The sequence below is a fragment of the Dipodomys spectabilis genome, unplaced genomic scaffold (assembly GCF_019054845.1).
Source record: "Dipodomys spectabilis isolate Male_0828 unplaced genomic scaffold, ASM1905484v1 ptg000231l, whole genome shotgun sequence".
NCBI classification, from domain to species: domain Eukaryota; kingdom Metazoa; phylum Chordata; class Mammalia; order Rodentia; family Heteromyidae; genus Dipodomys; species Dipodomys spectabilis.
Window position 1 is genome coordinate 7,936,655 of NW_024870908.1, and position 21,917 is coordinate 7,958,571.

Sequence of the window (21,917 nt, forward strand, 5' to 3'; positions counted from 1 at the left end):
GTGTGCACAGGTGCAGCTGTGACCCCCATAGTGGAAGTGTGGCCCCCCCCCCGCCCCACCTGTCCTGGGCTTGACCTCTGGGCCTGGGCACTGTCCCTAAGCTTCTCTATGCTCAAGGCGAGTGCTCTGCCACTTGAGCTACAGTGCCACTTCCTGCTTTTTCTGTGTATGTGGTACTGAGGAATGGCACCCAGGGCCTCATGCACACTGGGCAGGCACTCTACTCTAAGCCACCTTGCCAGCCCCACAGTGGAAGTCCTTTCCATAGCAGCCCATCCCACGGCTCCATTTGAAAGATGACTCAGCCTGTGCCATCAGTGGGGGTGGGAAACCCCAGAGGAAGGGGCTGTGGGGAAAAGGCTATAGCAAGAAGGAAGCTGGATAAAATGAAGGGGGAAAAAAAAAAACCAGAAAAACACCCTACAGCTTGAAAAATACAGGATTTTTTTTCTTTTTTTTACAACTGTACAAAAATATCAAATAAATGATTTTGAATTATCTGCAAATACCATCAGTACAAGAATTATAAACACGTTATTGATTGTTGAGCTGTGTGAGGGAAGGGGAGGAAAGGTGCTGGGGATTGAGCCCAGGGCTTCATGCACATAACCATATGCTCAGTCATTGGGCTGACTTTGAATTCTGATCTTCAGATCTCAGCTTCCTTAGTAGCGAGGATTACAGGCATGAGCCACCAATACCCAGCTGAATAGATGGTTTTAAGCCATACTTCAACGTTCCCTCTCACTAACAATATCATATTTTAAAACAGTATTCAAGCCAGGAGCTGGTGGCTCATGCCTGTAATCCTAGATACTCAGGCGGCTGAGGGCTGAGATCTGAGAATTGTGGTTTGAAGTCAGCCTAGGCGGCAAAGTTTGTGGAAATGCTTATCTCCAATTAATCACCAAAAAGCTAGAAGTAGAGCTGTGGCTCATGTGGTAGAGCAGTAGCCTTGAGCAAAAGAAAGCTCAGGTACAGAGCTCAAGACCTGAGTTCAAGCCCCAGGACCAGCACCAAAAAAAAAAAAAAAAAAAAAAGTAGAATGCCAGGCCTAGTGGCTCATGGCAGTAACCCCCACTACTCAGAAGGGTCTTGATTCAAGGCCCAGATCTCTGGGACAAAGGCTGGGACTCTATCTCAATAAGCAATAAACAGGGTGTGGTATATAAACCATGACCCCAGCTCCACGGGAGGAGTAGGTAGGAAGATCTCAGGCTAAGGCTGGCCCCAGTCGAAAATTCAAGATTGTACCTAAAAAATAGCTAAAGCCAAACAAGCCAGGTACATGGTTCAGTGAAAGGGCACTTGCCTAGCAAGCACAGGCCCTGGACCTGATACTCTCAGGTACCCTAAGACCCCCCCAAAAAAACCCTACACAATGGAACTAGCATGGAGACATGTCTAATCCCACTGAGAGGCAAAGGCAGGAGGATCTTGAGTTTAAGGCCAACCTGGAACATACAGTAAGACAAAAAACCCCAAACAGGGCTGGGAAGGGGGCTCCGGGGTAGAGTGCTTGCCTTGCATGCATGAGGCCCTGGGTTCGATTCCTCAGCACCACATAAGCAGAAAAAGCCAGAAGTGGTGCTGTGGCTCAAGTGGTAGAGCGCTAGCCTTGAGCTGAAGAGCTCAGAATTCAGGCCCCACAACTGACAAAAACAAAACAAAACAAAACCAGAAAAACCCCAAACAAACCATGGAATTGTTCTTTACACAATGGAACACCACAATGAGGGAGGATACAGGCAACAACTTGCAGAGTGAATAAAGCCAAACAAATCAAAGGCACATATGCCGCACAATTCCACGCCACAGACTTGTAGAAGATGCACACTAATCCAGTGTAGCAGCAAGCAGAGGTGGTTTCCTGGGGGCAGGGAGGCAGAGGACAGGACTGCAGAAGGGAATGCCTCGGTGGTGGGCACTTTTCCCTCCTTTATTGTGGGGACGACACACTCCTCAAACTGGGCACTGAACATGTGTAGCTGGGCATGTCAGCGGACCCTCAATGACAGTGCTAAGCCCCTTCCCAATAAGAGAGGAATACTAGAGAAGGAAGGCCAGGCCTCATCCTATTCCCAGTACAAAGGCTTTCCCAGCAGACACCCCAGCCCTGCAGGATTTCATCACCTCCTTCCTGCCGTTTCCTAGACAGCCGACACCCGACACCCTGTCCTTCCCGCCCCGTCTTCCACTACCTGCTCTTCTATAGCAGCAACCCACGATCTCTGGAATGTATCCACTGAAAAAATTCCAACCACTGCTAAAGCATCTTCCTTTCTGGCCTGAAACGAACGACTTATTGCCCTCTCTAAGGCAGGGAGAGGCAGTGACAGCAGCCATTTGCTGCTCCAAATACAGTCCCTGACCCTCAGACCCAAGCGTCGTGTGGAGAGGTGGAAGCCGGCTTGCCTTCTCATCTACACAGGCTGTTAACTCTCCAGTGCAGAGCCCGGGAGGAGAGAGCAAGAAAAGAAAGGTCACGAGCGGGAGGCCCAACTGAGGGCTACTGGGGACCACTCAGGCTGACCCGGTACCATTAGATGCTAGGAGTCAGGAGGAGACAGGAGTGGCTGGGTAAGCCCTAGAGGAGGAGGCGCTAGAGCAGCACAGACTGGAAGTCCAGGTCCCCCCCTGTTCAGGGGAAACCTGAGCAATGCGGAGCCTCTAGGTCAGCGCCCCTCCCAGACGCCCGTCTCTCCCAGCGCCAGAGGCCACAGGCTCAGCAGTCCTGGTCCTTCCTTCCTTCATCTGGTCACCTGCTCTCATGAAAACCGTCTGGGGAGTATATCCTGCAAAGTGACAGAGCTGCACTGTCATATGCCAAGGTCACAGAGAGCAGAGAACAAGGGATTACTCCAGAATACAGGAGGCTGCAGGGGTAGGCAGGAGCCTGGGGTCTCAGCAACATGGGAAAACACAGTCATTTTGCTGTTTTTTTCTGTATATTAATTGAAAGCAGAACATTTAAAAGTAGTTGTGTTTAAATAAGGACTCCTGATTTTGGAGGAACTGGTTTCCATTGGTGCTTGGTCCCGCCGCCAGTCTGCCAGGCAGCAGACCTCTGAGGCTGCTGGTCACAGCGAGATGTCCAGAGGCTCCCAGCCTCCGGCCGGCTTCCCCCATGCTTTCTGGCTGGCAAGCACACTCTCTGCTCATGGCTCCTGAACTTGTTTCCATCTTTCAAAGTGGTGGTGAGACGGTATGTGTGTTCAGTGATTCAGTGCTTGTCTGGCGCACTCAAAGCTCCGGACTCAATCCCCACTGACACAGGGGATCTATTCTTCTTTTTGTCAGTCATGGGGCTTAAACTTGGGTCCTGGGTGCTGTCCCTGAGTTCAAGACTAGCATTCTACCACTTTGAGCTAAAGCTCCTCTTCCATTATTGTGGTCTCATGGACTTTCCTGCCTGGGCTAACCTTCGAACTGTGATCTTCAGATCTCAGTCTCCTGAGTAGGGTTATAGGCGCAAGCCATTGGCGCCTGTGGAGAATTATTTTTTAATACAAAAAAAATATTAAAAAAAATTTAAGTAAATGCAACTCTGGTACTGCTACACTGGGCCAACTAACTTCCTTTTTTTTTTCTTTCTCTCTTTCTTCCTTCCTTCCTCCTCTTTCTCTCTCCTTCCTTCCTTCTTTTCTTTCTCTCTTTCTTCCTTTTTTTTTTTTGGGTCCGGTCGTGGGGCCTGAACTCTGGGCCTGGGCACTGTCCCTCAGCTCTTCAGCTCAAGGCTAGCGCTCTACCACTTGAGCCACAGCACCACTTCTGGCTTTTTTTCTTTTTGCTTATGTGGTGCTGAGGAATTGAACCCAGGGCCTCAGGCGCATATGCAAGGCAAGTGCTCTACCACTGAGCCACCTTCCCAGCCCCCTCTTTCTTTTTTTTTTTTTTGTCCATCATGGGGCTTGAACTCTGGGCCTGGGCACTGTCCCTCAACTCTACAGCTCAAGGCTAGTGTTCTACCACTTGAGCCACAGCGCCACATCTGGCTTTTTCTGCTTGTGTGGTGCTAAGGAATCGTACCCAGGGCCTCATGCATGCAAGGCAAGCATACTACCACTGAGCCACCTTCCCAGCCCCTGGACCACCTTTTGGAGGCAATGAGGAAAAGCAGCTCTGGCTACCACCTTCCAAGAGCTTCATCTAGAAAAATCAATGTTTAAGACTGCTCTCAGGGGCTGTGGGTAGAGCTCAATGGTACAATGCCTTGACTAGAATGGACTAGGCTCCAGACTGGATCCCTACCACAGCAGGAAAAAAACCTACTTTTAATTCTACAAGGTGACAGAAAAAGAAATCACACATATTACAAGTAAGGATGAACTTACTATTTGTAATATGGGACAAGAACAAGAAATTCTGATTTAATCTATTCACTTATGAAAGGTCATTTTTATTGAGGAGGATTTTCTTTTCTCCCAGCTTAATTCTACCTTAATGTTCTTTTGTGAAATAGATTGCTTTTAGAAAAACAAGTCTTGGGACAAACTCTCTCTAGCAGGCACTGGTGGTTCATGCTTGTAATCCGAGCCTCTCAGGAGGCTGATATCTGATGATCGTTGTTTGAAGCCAGCCCATGCAGAAAGTCTGAGACTCGGCTGGGCGCTGGTGGCTCACCCCTGTAATCCTAGCTACTCAGGAAGCTGAGATCTGAGGATCATGGTTCAAAGCTAGCTCAGGCAGTAAAGTCTGTGAGACTCTTCTCTCCAATTAACCACCACAAAACCGGAAGTGGCGCTATAGCTCAAGTGGTAGAGCGCTTGCCTTGAGCTGAACAGCTCAGGGACAGCACCCAGACCAAGTTCAAGCCCCATGACAAAAAAAAAAAAAGTCTGAGACTCTTAGTTATTTCCAACTAACCAGCAAAATGCCAAAAGTAGAGATGTGATTCAAATGGTAGAGAGCCAGCCTTGAGAGAAAAAGCCAAGGAAAGCCTGGTGCTGGTGGCTCACATCTGTAATCCTCACTACTCAGAAGGCTGAGGTCTGAGAATCACAGTTCAAAAGCCAGTCTAGGCAGGAAAGTCCATGAGATTTTTATCTCCAATTAACCACCAGATAACTGGAAGTAGCACTGAGGCTCAAAGTAGTAGATCGCTAGCCTTGCCCCAAAAGAGCTGAGGGACAGCACCCAGGCCCCAAGTTCAAGCCTCATGACCAAAAAAGCCAAGGGAGAGTGTAAGGGTCCAACTTCAAGCCCCAGTATTAACAACAAAAATTTTCCTCTGTTGGGGCTGGGAAGGTAGCTCAGTGGTACAGTGCATGCCTTGCAAGCATGAGGCCCTGGGTTCGATTCCTGAGCACCACATAAGCAGAAAAAGCCAGAAGTGGCGCTGTGGCTCCAGTGGTAGAGCACTAGCCTTGAGCTGAAGAGCTGAGGGACAGCACCCAGACCCAGAGTTCAGGCCCCATGACCGGCCAAAAAAAATTAATTTTCCTCTGTTTGCATGCTTTCTTCACATAGCATAAAAACCAAATCATCAGCTGATATCTGCATACATGTCTCATGGCCAGAGAACCTGCCTGAGATGCTTGGGATGAGTGGAGGGCTGCTATGAGCAGTTTTTTTTTTTTTTGGGGGGGGGTTTGTTTTTTGTTTTAGAATAGAATAATTTAAGGCAAATAATGACTAATACTGTTCCTCATTATTTTTCCTCTTATAGTTTAAGTGTTTGATCATGATAAGGAAAGAGGCTCTGCTGCCTGGGAACACAGTAAACACAGCCTCCCTCCAAGATTTATAAGATCATGGGTGGTCCTCTTGGTGCTAGCAGTCAAACCATTTTGTACCAGAACCTGTCCAATCAGAAACTGTCCAAATCACAACTACCAGGCACAGTCCATGAGACGCAAGGCTTGCCAAGCCCCCACTGGGCTGTGCTAAAGCCCCTTGCCGTAGTTCTTCAGGGCACTGGAGATGGAACTAGCTTGTCACCTCTGGCAACCCACTCACTTGACGAGGGTGGACGCTGGCCTGGAGACCGGGAGAAACTCAGTGGATGTGCAATCCAGGCTGGTACCTGAAGACTCCAGGGATTGAGACCCTCTGCCAGGATCCCAGAGGGGCCTTACCAGGAACCTCACTATGGTTATTATAGGCAAGAAGTGAAGGATGCCCTGCTCAAGGCAGATTCTCTCAGAGGCTGTTGGTGGATCAGGTTACCCACCTCTGACGGAGCCTAACTGAGCGGAGTGGAAGGGACAGCGTGTGCTGACGGCAGCTCCTCTGCACCACTGCCTGCTTCAGCTCCGGGGCTTACACACCTCTGTGATCACCAGGCCCCATCTAGAAAAAGAGCTGGCCTGTAGTGCACAGTGGTCTCTTCCACAAAACTGAAAATGTCGGCTTGATTCCATAAAGGTACGAGAATACCTAATAATATCTATAGTATTTAGCCCTTTTCTTCAGTTGTAACATCTCCTGAGGTCTTTCCAAGGGCATGCTAGGAGAATTTAACCACAGCCTTCACTTGGCCAGCCCAGCATTGGTTTGTTTCTGCTCTGCTCATGAAGCTTCTGTGCAGCTTCTTGAAATAGCAGGGGCAGTGGGGAGTCTTGGCATTACCACACTGTCTGCAAACTACAGATGCCCAGTGGTCTCGGTCCATCCTGAGCATAAGAGGGAGGGCTGCACAGAGCAGGGTGCCTACTCTGGTCAGAGCTCATTGCTAAGCCACAAGGCTACCACTCAAGCTTCATGCTCTCCACGTTGGTTTTCTTCTTTAAGTCGCTCCTTATCCATTATTTTGACCACACAGATAGATGCAGGATGAAGAAAAGAAACACACCTGGTGTCTGGTTCAGGTACTGAAGGAGGACCCAGAGCAGATCCTGCTCAGCGCAGTGGCGTGGGCTGCCCAGCACAGGGAGGTGACCACAGCCCCAAGGCAGAGCCAGAAGAACCCAGCATTCCAAACTTCTGGGGGAGCAGTGGTGGGGCTCAACCCCTACTGCAATGTGACCGAGAAGGAAGAGTCCAGGCGAGGCTCTAGGGCACACTCTGAATTTGGAATGGTACCTGTGGAGGCATGTAACCTTGGCCCAGCTCCTCCACCTCTTAGGACCTCATTCCTTCTCCAATAAAGGCCTGAGATCATCCTGAACTCTCACGCACCAGCTGCTCTTAAATACAGCCTGACAATCTTGAATGGAGCCTGACCATCCCAGCTGATAGACAACAGCCCCTCCACAGACACCGAGAGCCAAAAGCAGAGTATGACAAATAAGAATGATTCAAGATAAATACCATTTGATCCAAGCGAAGACACAAGCCACCCTAGTTTAAGAGCGAGCCAAACTACCAAAACACTTTTCAATCCTAGTCTCTAGGAGTCTAAGACAAGTGAAGAGCAATTTAACATCATTTAAGAAGGCTCTATCATGGATCTAAGTAATACCTCCTTCACCCTCAAAGAGCCGAATTTCTGGGGTTGCAACTCGCTCCTCAGAGTGAGAGGGAAAATCAAAACCCTGAGTGGCCAGCCGAGTGGCCAAGGTCACAGGCGAGCGGAGAGGGAGCCCAGGTCTCCGAGTTCCGCCAAGGCCAGGCTGCGGGTCTGCCTACGGAGGAGAGGAACGCACAGCGCTGCCCTGCAGCGACCCGGAGGACCGCTCACAGGGGAGTGGCCAGCGGCCACACCGCGCGCTGGGCCTCGGCCGCTTTCTCCCCCGACGCGTGCGGGCCTCAGCATCCCCGGGCCTGCACTGCCCCCGCCCCGGCCTCGGCCCCCACGGCCTCCCCGGCCCCCGGCGCCCCGCCCGCGCACCTCCTCGGCCCGGCCCGCGCACCTCCCCGGCCCCCGGCGCCCCGCCCGCGCACCTCCTCGGCCCGGCCCCCGGCCCCCGGCCCGCGCACCTCCTCGGCCCGGCCCCCGGCCCCCGGCCCGCGCACCTCCCCGGCCCCCGGCCCGCGCACCTCCCCGGCCCCCGGCCCCCGGCCCGCGCACCTCCCCGGCCCCCGGCCCCCGGCCCGCGCACCCCCCCGGCCCCCGGCCCCCGGCCCACGCACCCCCCCGGCCCGCGCACCCCCCCGGCCCGCGCACCCCCCCCGGCCCGCGCACCCCCCCCGGCCCGCGCACCTCCCCGGCCCGCGCACCTCCCCGGCCCGCGCACCTCCCCGGCCCCCGGCCCCCGGCCCGCGCACCTCCCCGGCCCGCGCACCTCCCCGGCCCGCGCACCTCCCCGGCCCGCGCACCTCCCCGGCCCGCGCACCTCCCCGGCCCCCGGCCCGCGCACCTCCCCGGCCCGCGCACCTCCCTGGCCCGCGCACCTCCCCGGCCCGCGCACCTCCCCGGCCCGAGCACCTCCCCGGCCCGCGCACCTCCCCGGCCCGCGCACCTCCTCGGCCCGGCCCCCGGCCCCCGGCCCGCGCACCTCCCCGGCCCCCGGCCCCCGGCCCGCGCACCTCCCCGGCCCGCGCACCTCCTCGGCCCCCGGCCCGCGCACCTCCCCGGCCCGCGCACCTCCCTGGCCCGCGCACCTCCCCGGCCCGCGCACCTCCTCGGCCCGGCCCCCGGCCCCCGGCCCGCGCACCTCCCCGGCCCGCGCACCTCCCCGGCCCGAGCACCTCCCCGGCCCGCGCACCTCCTCGGCCCGGCCCCCGGCCCCCGGCCCGCGCACCTCCCCGGCCCCCGGCCCCCGGCCCGCGCACCTCCCCGGCCCGCGCACCTCCTCGGCCCCCGGCCCGCGCACCTCCCCGGCCCGCGCACCTCCCCGGCCCGCGCACCTCCCCGGCCCCCGGCCCCCGGCCCGCGCACCTCCCCGGCCCCCGGCCCCCGGCCCGCGCACCTCCCCGGCCCCCGGCCCGCGCACCTCCCCGGCCCCCGGCCCGCGCACCTCCCCGGCCCCCGGCCCGCGCACCTCCCCGGCCCCCGGCCCGCGCACCTCCCCGGCCCCCGGCCCGCGCACCTCCTCGGCCTGCCTGCGCAGCGCCTTCTCGCGCTCGTACTGCGTGAGCAGCTGCTCGTTGTCCTCGCGCAGCAGCTCCAGCTCCACCTCGTGCTCCTGGTTCTCGCTCAGCACCGAGTCCAGGTTCTCCAGCACGTTCACCACCAGCGGCATGAGCTCCTTGACCACCTCCTCGTCGTAGCAGTGGATGAGGCGCTCGAACTCGCGGTAGATGGAGCCCGCCAGGCCCGACACGCGCTCCGACATCACCGAGCCGGAGCAGTAGTCGTCCTGGTACACCACCACGCCGCCGCCCTCGTCCATCTGGATCTCCATCATGGTGGCCGCCAGCGCGGCCCGCTCCGGCCGCCCGGGTCCGCAGGCCGCAGAGAGAACGGGACAGCCGCTGTCGCCTCAGGCTGCGTCGCCGCCGCCGCTGCCCAGGCCGCGCCCGTCACTGGCCCGCCGGAAGTCCCGCCTCCCGGCGTGGTGGTGCCCCGCCCCGCGCGATGACGTCAGGCGCCGGCCGCTGCGCCGCGCTCGCCCCCGGGCGGCCGCGCTCGCCCCCGGGCGGCCGCGCTCGCCCCCGGGCGGCCGCGCTCGCCCCCGGGCGGCCCGCGCTCGCCCCCGGGCGGCCCGCGCTCGCCCCCGGGCGGCCGCGCTCGCCCCCGGGCGGCCCGCGCTCGCGGCCGCGCCTCGGCCCTGCCCGTGGCCGCACGGACACAAGCCGGCATCCTGGGCGGCCCTGCCCGAGCGCCGCGCTCACAGGCGCTCCCGCGACGGCGGGAGAGCCGCCAGGGTCCTGCGCCGACTGCCGAGAACAAGCACAGAAGAATAGGCCAAGACTGAACTCGGTTAACTACGTTTAATTCGGTTGTTATAGCCTGTTCTACTTCATAAAAATAACAAAATGCTCCTATCAAAATTGCATTGTGATGTGAGGACAGGTTTCTTGTTTTCATACAGCTGTAGAAAAAAGTTGGCACCAAATGCACTTAAAAGAAGTTTTAAGGCTTAATACAGACTAGTAATTTCTCAAGGCGACAAAGATGGTGAGAACAGTATTCATCCGCACCCAGGCATTCCAGAGGTCCCATGCAAATGGTAACTGGCTCAGATGATCCTCTGCACTGCTTCGGCCCTAAGCCCAACCCACAGCCCCACAGGGAGACAAGGGGGAGAAAGGGAAAGTAAGGCAGGGCACTCTGCTGCCCAGGGAGTCGAGGGTACCTTGGGCTGCGGCTGTAGGTTCCCCTTCTCCACCCACAAGTCCCCATCAGTGGGCAGAACTGGACAGTTACCTTCCACTGTACCAACACAGTAATTAACATTGAATTTCTTGGCAGTCCAATTCAGAATTCACAAGTCAAGTTCTCATTAAGAAAACATCACAAAATGTTCATTGCTACCATCAGTATTTGCTGGTAAGTTAAACAAGTTACTGCGTTTTGGTTTAAAAAGTTAAGAAACATTTATGACAATTCTTTTAAACAGCAAAAAACAACATGACCTGAATGTGAAATGATATCCTTATAAATGATTTTAACTATAACCCATTTGCAATCTGACCATTACATGAAATACTTGTTTCTTGGCTCCAGAGTCTGCAGGACAACTGAAGGGGGGTGGGGGACTCTTTGGTTGACAAAGCCTGGTGCAGACCTCTCAACAGGTCATGACTAGCAAACAGAGCTCCTGCAGGCACTTATGAAGTTAAGCAAACAGTGTGACTGTACAAGCTGTTGCTTTTCTTAAGCTTAATAACAATGACACCTGGCATCTGGTGTGAACTCTGCAGACAGGAGCAATAGCAGCATCCAGAACCTCTCCTGTTAACTGTTATCCACCAGGCGGGAGGGAAGTAGGGAATGGAGGCTGCAGCCCTTCTGGACTGAGCAGAGATCTCTACCAGGCAGAAGATGCAACACAACTTGTGCTAGCACAGTATCTCTGTTGGCAGACTACTTAACATCCTGGCCGAAGGAGCAGAATTTGTGAATGTGTTCCAGAGGCTACCAAGCTTTCCACAGGGGGCTGGAAAAGCTCTTTTTCTTCTTTGGTGTGCCTGAGAAAGGGACTCTCCCCCACCCCCAGATGTTAGGAATTGAGTCTATGGGCATTTACGAGAAGCTGTTATTTAAAAACAACTTTTCAGGTATTATTAAAGAAACCAACCTACAAACCCAAGGTTCTCATGCACATCTTCCCACCAACTACAGGAACAGAACAGAAAGGAAGAAACGGATTAAGCCCAGTACTTGGAAATATCTGAATGTTTTAAGTTCTGTGGAGTCTAGAGGTCTTGTGTAGAAAGAACTGTGGAAGGGGGCCTAGACTTAGGGTTGATGAGACAAACAAAAAGAACAATCTAGAAGCAAACCTGGCATCACAAGGAGCAGAGCCAGCCCCCGAAGATTTGTGAGACTGGGCCATTGTTTTAGATTCAGGAATGGACAATTCAGAGAATTAGTGTATAAAAATCTTCCACAAAGCAGAAGACTGAGAACCGGTTTCAAGACTGCAGGACACTACACTGGGTGTAAGATGGAAAGGTAATCTTGGGAGGGAAGGCCATGCTGGCAGCGGCACTCCCTACCAGGGAGTGTTTAAGGCAGAGACCAGCTTTGCAGTATTTCCATTTACACTTCGCTCCCACGTTTCCCCAGGGACAGACAGGTTGTTTGGGTTTCTTTTATCTGTCCCTGGATGCCCGGCCAGCCAGCAGATTGCTGATACCCAGACAGGGAAGGTCCTGCCACATTTCTTCTCTCATCTTCGTTTTGCTCCATAGAGAACCACCAATGCATGGATACCAAGAGTCCCATTTTATCCCTAAATGTGTTCCACAGCAGCCTAGAAGGCACAGTCCTCTGGGTGGCTCTTAAGAGGGCAACAAAGCCACTAAGCAGCCAGCCTCATGTGCAATAACCCTCTCCCATCCACTAGTTTGCATGAAAGGAAACTCTAACATTCAATCCCCTATCTCTCAAGTGTCTGGTCTGGCTACAGGCAAAGCAGGCGCTTCTCAGTAGAAGGAGATGCTGGATTTGCCTCCTGGAGGATTCAGGACCTTGTTGTGGGAGCGAGGCCGGGGCCCCAGCCTGGGCTCATGGCTGTCCACCGCAGGTATGGGCTCAGGTGCCTTGGCATGGTCTCCTTGGGAGTTCCCCTTCTCACCAGGCTCTTCTCGGGGCACGGCATGGGTTGCAGCTGTGAGACAAAGCCCGTACAATGTCTATTAGTGGCAGCCACTCTAAGGAAACACCCACCTCCCAGACCTAATCTCTCCCTCAATGGCAGCTCCTGGGCAGTAGGTGGGGCACTTCCACCCTCCTCCCCCAAAAGGGGCCTCCAAGGAGCCAGAGGGCGCCATTCTCGACTTTCCTAATGAGAATTTGGCCTTGTTGGCTCTACTGGCAGTAAATCTTTTCCTCTAGGTGACTTCTGTCTGTGAGGTCTTCTCGGTTACTTTCTGCTTGGGTCGCATTTGCCTTTCAGTCACTATTTTGTCAGGCAAGCTGCACTAAGGTCAGCCTCATAACAGCTCATCAAGCCTTCACATGGTGCCGGGAGAGAAAGTAAGCCAAGCATTCATTCTCTCCTGCACCAAGAGAACTCCGCTTGATTAGCAGATGCAGCTCTGGAAATGTGGCAAAGTTAAGGATGACTAAACGCTCCTTTCATGTTTTCCTCTATGTCCCCGCCCCGCCCCCGGCACACACCGGTACTGGTGTGTGAACTCAGAGCCTCGTGGTCACTTGTCTTCCTAGCTGTTGTGCTACTACTTGAGCACACTCCAAGCTTGGTGGCTGGCTGGTTACTTTTGGAGGTGGATACTTGTAAAGTTCTTGCCCGGGCTGTCTTTGACCCTCAATCCTCAGATCTCAGGCTCCTTAGTGGTAGGATTACAGGCGTGAGCCACTGGCGCACGGCTGACTTGATGAGGCAAAGAAAATATAAACATTTGTCCAGAAATAACCACCGTGTCCCCAGCCTTCCTCAACAATGCACACACTGTGACTGCCTGGAAGGTACAGAGGGACATGCCCTTCTGTGCTGCCAGGCACACCACCAACGCTCTGCTCCCAAGGTGACGCCACACAGGACAAAGGCAGGGATCAAGCTCACCTGTAAGATCAGATTTTGTGGCTTCTCCTTCACACAGGAAAACATGGTCCTGCAACCAGACAGACCACCAGGTCAGTACTCATTCTAGTGGACAATGAAGACCAGGACATGAACAATCTGTTTAACTTAAAGCAAACTTTTTTTTTTTCTTCAGTTGGTCATGGGGCTTAAACTCTGGGCGTGGGCGCTTTCCCTGAGCTCTTCAGCCCAAGGCTAGTGTTTTACGGCTTGAGCAACAGCGCCACTTCTGGTTTTCTGGCAGGTTCATTGGAGATAAGAGTCTCATGGACATTACTGCCCAGGCTGGCTTTGAACCACAATCTTCAAATCTCAGCCTCCAGAGTAGCTAGGATTACAGGCACCCAGCTAAAGCAAACATTTTTTTTTTTTTTTTGGGGGTCCGGTTGTGGGGCCTGAACTCTGGGCCTGGGCTCTGTCCCTCAGCTCTTCAGCTCAGGGCTAGCGCTCTACCACTTGAGCCACAGCACCACTTCTGGCTTTTTTCTTTTTGCTTATGTGGCGCTGAGGAATTGAACCCAGGGCCTCTGGCATGCAAGGCAAGCACTCTACCACTAAGCCACCTTCCCAGCCCTAAAGCAAACATTTTTATTAGCAAAAATTAGTTAGGGGTATTCCACTGTGATACTCCCATATAGCCTAACAATATCTCTCTACCGATGTCTTACCTCCCCCTCCTGCCTTTTAAACTAATCTTAATAGGTTTCACGGTTCCATTTTCACATATACATAAAGTACTCACTTATTTTACTCATTTACCCTTTCCCTTCCCCTGTCCCCCCCCCCCCCAGCTACATTTAAAACATGATTTTATCATGGATGATTTAATCATAAGCAGTAGAGGGCTGGGCTAGCCAAGAGAGTCTGGGTTCTGTGCTACCAAAACAAAGCAGATGGAGTCACACAGTAAGTCCCATGTAGCCTGCTAACTGCTTCAATGACATCCACTGTCTTCTGTCTCTCACCCTTATCACCTAGCCTTAGACCCCACCAATTCTTAAGATATTTAGATATTTCATTTATCCAGAAATGGTTGAGAATTTCTTTTAGCTGTGTGTGGTGATTCATGCCTATAATTAAACTACTTGGGAGGCTGAGGTAGGAAGAGCTGTGATTCAAGGCCAGACTGGACAAAAAGCTCACAAGACCTCCACCTCAACCATTACAAAGCTGAGTGACTCTGTGTGCCACCTTTACCATAACAACAACCCTGAGTGTATCGTGCGTCTGTCATGCCAGCTATGCAGTAGGCATACATCAAAGAATGAGAGTCCAGGCTGGCCCACGCTAAAAACGGAGACTTTATCCTATTCACTCAGGAGGGTGACAGCCAAGGTTAAAAAGTCTGTGAGAAGCCGGGCGCTGGTGGCTATGCCTGTAATCCTAGCTACTCAGGAGGCTGAGATCTGAGGATCCCATGAGACTCCTATCTCCAATAAACCACTAGAAAACCAAAAGTGGCGCTGTAGCTCAGGTGGTAGCGCGCTCGCCTTGAGCTGAAGAACTGAGGGACAGCACCCAGGCCCAGAGGTCAAGACCCATGACCGACCAAAAAAAAAAAAAAAAAAAAAGTCTGTGAGACTCTTATTTCTAATTAGCTAGCAAAAAGCTGGCATTGGGTAGTGACTGAGGCTCAGGTGCCATCCTTGAGTGGGAAAGCCAAGTTCAAGCCCCTGTACTGGTACTGACACACACACATGAAAAAGCTTTTCAGTTTGAGAGAACTATACATTTGTGTGTGTGTGTGTCATGGGGCACTGTCCCTGAGCTTTTTGCTCAGGGCTAATGTTCTACCACTTAAGTCACAGCTCCACTTCCAGCCTTTTTTGATAGTTACTTGGAGACTTTCCCCCTGGGCTGGCTTTCAACTGTGATCTTCAGGTCCCAGCCTCCTAAAGTAGCTAGGATTATAGGATTATAGCTATTTTTTTTGTGTGTCAGTTTTGGGGCCTGAACTCTAGGCCTGGGCGCTGTTCCTCAGCTCTTCAGTTTAAGACTAGTGCTCTACCACTTGAGCCACAGCGCCACTTCCGGCTTTTTTCTTTTTTGCTTATGTGGTGTTGAGGAATCGAATCCAGGGCCTCATGCATACAAGGCAAGCACTCTACCACCAAGCCACCTTCCCAGGCCAACTAAGCTATTTTGACTCACCTTTACGCCAAAGTTGTATCGCCTTAAGACACTAGATTATGGGAGCAGCCTTGCAAATCAGGCTCTCCATTTTAGTAGAGCTGAGTTTTGGGCTTTGTTTCTATGTCTGGGGAAATCATATACATACTACAGGAAACTGATTTACAAATTCCTTAGGGACAAAGTAGCTTCAGCAAAGAAAGAAATCTCTGAAGAACTCGGGAAGGTCCTATCTAAACCTCAATATACTCCTCTGTTAAAGTACTCTTGATGTGGGATTCTATGAAGGACCAGCATGAATGGCAGGGTACTCAATGAGTGGGTGATTCCTCCTCTTCATGCTCTGAGATACATGCTCTGCTGAGACAACTAGCAAACTCAGGCCTTCACCTTCATGGACTGCACATTCTAGGGACTCTGTGGGATATTGGGATGAGTAATGCTACAGTACTTGGTAAACCAAAGTGCTTTACACATACTAAATCGTTTTTAAATTTTAATGTCCTCTCAAAAAATATAATTTTTCACTGGGCACTGCTGGGTTCATGCTGTTTTGCTTCTGGTTCTTTGATCACAAAAATAAGTGGAAAAGCATAGTTTAAAAGTATTTCTAGGGGGCTGGAAATGAGGCTTAGTGTTAGAGTGCTTGCCTACCATGAATGAAACACTGGGTTCTTCAGTACTTCATAAACAGAAAAAGCTGGAAGTGCCACTGTGGCTCAAGTGGCAGTATGCTATCCTTAAGCAAATGAAGCTTGGGAACAGTGCCCAGACCCTGAGTTCAAGCCCCAGGACTGGCAAAAAAAAAAAAAAAATCTAGTAATTGGCAGTAAAGTCCTCACCTTTAATACAGATAAGCTCTAGCCAAAGTATAGCACAGAAAAGTCTACCACCACTCGGCCTACCACAAATACCAAGGTAGGCTGTGCTGGCCCTGGTGCACAGGGAAGCTAGGATTCACCCTGTCACTGGACCTGGAGCCCAGGGGCTCACAGATATCTAATCTGTACTTGCTCATCTTTCTACTGTTCGGGAGACTGTGCTCATCTTGCATCAAAGGTGTGTAGAATGCTGTAGCTATGCACACTGGTATCAAGTACAAGGACTTCGTCATCCTACGGTGAATAACCCATCATCAGCCATCATCTTTCTTTCCAAAATGAACAGCGTACAGCCACATTTGTGCCAGGTGCTCTCCTCCTCTCTCCGGCACAGTGAGGAGCACAGGAAGAGCAGCGCACTGCTGACGGCGGGCCTCATGAGGCTGGAACCTGTTCCCAGTTCCCTGGGTGACTCAGGGGATCTCCCAACCCAACAGCAAATGACAACACCAGGAAATTCGGCGTCATCCACCTTGCCTTTTCTTAAGTCATGTCACACCTTCCTTGGAGCCTTTTCTAAGAATTTGGCTCCACTCTGTTTTCTTTTACGTCTGCTATCTGAATGTCATCCATACCTTGGGTTTGTTTGGGTGTGCCAAGGGTGAAGTGGCAGTGACTGGGGACCCGAAAATGTCACTGGTCTTCCCACCAGGTGGGTTCAGACGTTGCCGGGTCTGCACAGGAGTTGATTCTTCAAAGATACCACTTCCTTTCCCCCCTGCAGAAACAACCACAGGACACTGAGCACTGCAGCAGCCATCTGCTGCTTCCTCACATTTGTCACTACGTTTGTTACCTCACGACAGTGACAGTGCAGGTACCGAGCTTGCTGCCAGCCAACTCCTTCACCGGGGCCAGCTGGGCCTTCATGTCTTCTAGATCAGCACCCCGCCCCCCCCCCCCCCGAATCCAGGCAGGCCTCTAGAAGGAACCACACAGCACATTGCCCCTCATGAGTTTCCTGAACACTTAACTATTCAAAACAACAAACATGTTGAGTTCATGTAGAGTTCTTTAGTTATTAACACGCCCTACTGGAGACAAACTTGTAATCTGGAAAATAACATTTACTAGTCATTCTGATCTCATTCTGGCTGGACCTTCCAGTGATGACTAGGTATTTCTGATTAAGGAAATGTAACATTTTTGATAAAAATATGCATCTCAGATGGAAATTCTTGTGAACAGCCATCTGGGCCTGCTGGACTTGACACAAGAAAGCCTAGACATCTATGGTAGGCAGAAAGATGCCTACTATATGACACCAACTGATAACTGTCTTTACTCAGCAGACAGCAACGATCCACCTTCCACAAAGCACTACGCTAAATGGAGGCAGATATCAAACTCAAAGCATTGGTACCCCACAAATCTACAGAGGGAAAGAAAAGACACCCACTCACTACCTGTGTGGCTATACAAAAGACACTTGGCCTTTTTCTATCTCTAATTCCTCATCTGTAGAGTAGGGAAAATAAAAAGTTTTTTCTCTCAGGGCTGTATGAAAATTCAATGAGATACTGTAGCATGGAACAATGCCTAGGATATAAACATTCAGTAAGTATCAGCTATGGTTTTCTATATAGTAAAAAGAAAGAACTGTTATACATGTTCTATGAACAATCTGTATAGCACTATAACATTTTAATATAAAAAGAGGGATCTCATTGGCTTGGACTTGAGTAAAGAAAAATGTGATTTCCTGAAATCTGAAATCCCAACCTCTCGGGAAACAGAGATTAGGAGGGTCAAGGTTCAGCCCAGCAGGAAAATGGCAAGATAACAAGATAATAGCTGGTTTAACAACTAGACCAGGTATGGTGGTGAGCCTGTGATCCCCTACTCAGGAGACACACCTGACAGAGACCCTACCTGAAAAATAACTCAAGAAAGAGGAAAAGGGGGCTGAGAATGTGGCAAAGTGCCTTGCCTATAAATTGTGAGGCCCTGAGTACAAATCTCAATACCACAAAAACAAAGAAAAGTAATCAGGAGCCAAGCCCAGGTGGCTCACACCTGTCACCCTAGCTACTCAGGAGGCTGGGATATGAGGACTGCAGTTTGAAGTCAGCCACAGCAGAAAACCAGAAGTGATACTATGGCTTAAAGTGGTAGAGCACTCGCCTTGAGTGGGGGAAAAAAACGCTCAGAGACAACACCCAGACTCTGAGTTCAAACCCCATGACTGGCCAAAAAAGAAAAGGAAAAAGAAAAAAAAGGAAGATAAGGGGGGGGGGGGGGGAGTACTCAGGAAAGTAGGAAAGACAGGTGTGTAGTATTAGAAAGTGTAAGAAATATAAGGACCAAGGGTGTGTAAGAAAGTGTAAGGAATCTAAGAAGCTCTTTGTAAAGAGTTGTCTTTTGTGTTTTCTACTTTCAAATAATTACATTTTTAAAGTTATTTACTGGCTATGATGATCACATGGCAACCACAGGGCTGATAAGCATCACTGGACCCACGCGCAGGAGGAACAGGGGAGCAGGAGCAATCCACACAGCCCTCAGCGGGGTGGGGCCAAAGCAGAACAGGGAGCGTCAACTTCTAGAGGCCTAAACTAATGCTGTCAGGAAGTCTTTACCTGTGCATGGAAAGTGGGGCTTGTGCAATGCATTTGCCTTTGTGGGGGGCGGAGACAAGAACTTTCAGGGACAGGTTGGACTTGGGCAACTTCAGGGTTATCATAAAACATTCCCAAACCCCAGCTGTGGACCTCCCAGAGATCCAATCTGGAAACTGAACACCGGTGGTTTGTAAAACCAGTATGGAGTGGGACCGGACTGGGCCTCTGGGGCAAGGCTGCTGCTAGGGGCAGAGTCCCTGCTGTCACTCACTCACTGTGTGACCTTAGGCAAGTGACCTATCTTCTCAACTAATAGATAAGACTCCTACCCAGGTGAGTACTGAATTGAAACAGTTGATGCAGGTGTCCTGCAGGCACCCCTTGGTGAGGTTTCTGGCCTTGCTAGCAAAGGTGTCTGGATCACCAGGCAGAGAGGGGGCCCCTACCATCATGTCATTCCTGGTCATCCCCGAGGGCTTACATGCAAATCGCTCACTCGTTACCCTTTCAATATAGTTTAACCACATACTTATTATTACTCAACATCTTTCTTGAAAGAGGAGTTGAGCTTTGAAGCAAGAAAAGCTGGCTAGGGCCAGGAAGGTGGCTCAGTGGTAGAGTGCTTGCCTAGCATGCATGAAGCCCTGGGTTCGAGCCCTCAGCACCACATACACAGAAAAAACCGGAAGTGGCGCTGTGGCTCAAGTGGTAGAGTGCTAGCTTCTCACTGTTCTCAGGAACAGTGCCCAGGCCCTGAGTTCAAGCCCCAGACTAGAAAAAAAAAGAAAAAGAAAAAGCCTACATTCACTCATAATTGAAGGAAAATAAAAGCAAGGTAACCACTATATTGGTACATACAAGCACATATATACATTAGGGATAAACCACAGGAATGTTTGCAAGTTGTTGACCCAGGACTCTATATTTGAAGAGATTTATCCAGATGGTGCATTCAGAAGGTAAGGTTAGCACACAGGCACGAGGCAGGAAAACTCAGATCCAAAAGCTACTCCTGCCACTAAGTAGGTGAAGGACTCAGGCGTGCCAGTGCTTTCCTATTGCAGAAGCTTCTTACAGAGGAAAGTTTTATCGTCAAAGGACCACACTACCGCCTACCTCCTATAATTGTGGTGAAAAACCACATGCTAAACACTTAGCATCATCACACTCAGGTAAACACAGAAACAATCAGTAAAGACCTAGACAAGCCAGTAGTGAGGAAGAAAGACGAATGAAAGGGGGAGAGAGAGCACACTCTGCCTTTGTACCTCTGGGGCTTCTCGGAGTATTCTCAAGAGCCTCTGGTTGATGGAAAGAAACTCCAGAGCCACAAGATGAGAAACTTGGTCAGGCAGCGAGCGGCAGGTGCAGCTCCTCAAACACGCTGCCGAGCCCCTGGTCACGGGGTCCGGGCTCCCCACCAGGCGTTTGAGTGTTCCAGTGCCCATGGGCATGAGGTTCAAGCTCTCCAGGAAGCCCAACAGACACATAAGCCACCACACAGGCCCTCCGCTGAGGAAGGGCCACAGTCAGCTCTCACTCACCTAGCTACCCTGGGCTTGAGATGACCTTGCGTACCACAAGCTGCTCTGCTGTCCTGGTCCGAGGGGACCATTCCTGGCCCTAACCTGAGCTGGACACCATGAGAACATCAGTCACTCTAGGAGCTGCAGGCGTTTCTGCTGACCATATTCCAACAACTCCAACAGCCACCAACCAATAAGCAAAACAATTTCTTCTCCTTTTCTCTCTCCTACCACACTTTCTTTTGGAAACAGGGTCTGGCTATTTAATCCGGGCTGGTCTTAAAATCACTATCTTTCTGTCTCAACCTCCAGAGAATAGAGATTACAGACACTAAACTAAGTCTTTTGAACTCATGACCTCATACTTGCTCAGCTGATTTGCTAGCCTGGCTAGGGCTCTAACACTTAAACTACACCTTTAGCCAGCTTATTTTGTTGGCAATTGTGTGTGTGTGTATGTATGTATGCCCATGCGCAGAACGTGTAGATCCTAGGGCCTGAACTTGGGGTTTGGACACTATCCCTGAGCTTTTTTGCTCAAGGCTAGCACTCTACCACTTGAGCCACTTAATTAAGCTCCACTTCTGTTTTTTGGTAGTTAAGTGGAGATAAGAGTCTCAAACTTTCCTGCCTGGGTTGGCAGGAAAGCGTGATACTCAGATTTCAGCCTCTTGAGTAACTGAGGTTATATACATGAGCCATAGGGACCTGTCTTTGTTGTCTTAAATTTGGCTTTGAAGTCTTAAGAGTTTGCCCCGACTGGCTGGCTTCAAACTCAAGATCTTTCCTGTCCTGATCTCAGCCTCCTCATTAGGTCAGCATGAGCCAACTTAAAAATTTCTTACAAAAATAAAAATTATTTTCTTCTCTAACCATTAGGGTAGGCAAGTAATGAAGAACTGTCTAGATGTCTACACAGTTTTAATCCCACTGAAAGTCAATAACACCATAAAAATGATTGGCTGAGACCTAAGGATCAGGATTCAAAGCCAGCCCAGGCAAAGAAGTCCATGAGACTCTTCTATCTCCTATTAACCAGCAAAAAGCCAGTAGACTGACTGCCTTGAACAAAAAATGCCAGTGAGTGTGTTAATTCCTTGAGTTCAAGCCCCAGTACTGACTCTCTCTGTCACACACACAGAAAGAAAAATGCTTGAATGCATAAATATTTGCATGGAACTTAAGAATTTCCAAGAGTCCAAGAACCAAACTCCTACTGTTCAGTTCAATATCCTCACTCAGTCAGTGTCTGAGGAGTAGATGGGATTTGTGTGCTCAAGCCATCTTCACAAGGGAGAAGTTTTAGAAAAACTTTGATGCCAAAGGATAACATATACCAGAAAATATCTGAGAGGATAGAAAGAAATAGAAGCCTGGCACAGTAAGCTTCTCTTTAATCTCAGAGCGAGGGAAAATGAGACAGGAAGATTGTTGTAAGTTTTTTTTTTTTTTTTTTTTTTGGGGGGGGGGCAGTTTCCATGGGGCTTGAGCTCTGGGCTGAGTACTATCCCCGAGCTCTTAAGCTTAGGGTAAAACCACAGTGCTACTTCTGGTTTTCTGGTGGTTAATTGGTTAAGGGTCTCATGGACTTTCCTGCCTAGGATGGCTTTGAACCAGGACCCCTCCTGAGTAGATAGGATTATAGGTGTGAGCCACCAACTCTGAAAGTTTTTGTAATCTGGGATACACAGCAAGACTCTGACTCTAAACAAACAAAAGAAATAGTTATTTTCAAAGGAACAACAGAAAAGAATAGAGGCAAATAAACCCCACAAAACCCAC

At 51.1% G+C, this 21,917-nt stretch overlaps 2 protein-coding genes across 16 annotated transcripts in view; both read right to left on the minus strand.

Annotated features, from left to right (window-relative positions):
* Mapk8ip3 (mitogen-activated protein kinase 8 interacting protein 3) overlaps nt 1–9,337 on the minus strand; it is a 41,585-nt gene extending 32,248 nt beyond the window's left edge. For all 14 annotated transcript variants that reach the window (XM_042698224.1, XM_042698221.1, XM_042698218.1 and 11 more), the window contains exon 1: nt 8,913–9,337. In XM_042698224.1, coding sequence (XP_042554158.1) covers nt 8,913–9,230 — 318 coding nt within the window. In that variant the 5' untranslated portion in view covers nt 9,231–9,337. The remainder of the gene's footprint in view (nt 1–8,912) is intronic.
* Nucleotides 9,338–9,742: 405 nt separating this feature from the next.
* Jpt2 (Jupiter microtubule associated homolog 2) overlaps nt 9,743–21,917 on the minus strand; it is a 29,393-nt gene continuing 17,218 nt past the window's right edge. For both annotated transcript variants that reach the window (XM_042698247.1, XM_042698246.1), the window contains exons 3-5: nt 16,624–16,766; nt 13,020–13,068; nt 9,743–12,101 (exon numbers count right to left, since the gene is read on the minus strand). In XM_042698247.1, the coding sequence (XP_042554181.1) occupies nt 11,917–12,101; nt 13,020–13,068; nt 16,624–16,766 (377 nt within the window). In that variant the 3' untranslated portion in view covers nt 9,743–11,916. The remainder of the gene's footprint in view (nt 12,102–13,019; nt 13,069–16,623; nt 16,767–21,917) is intronic.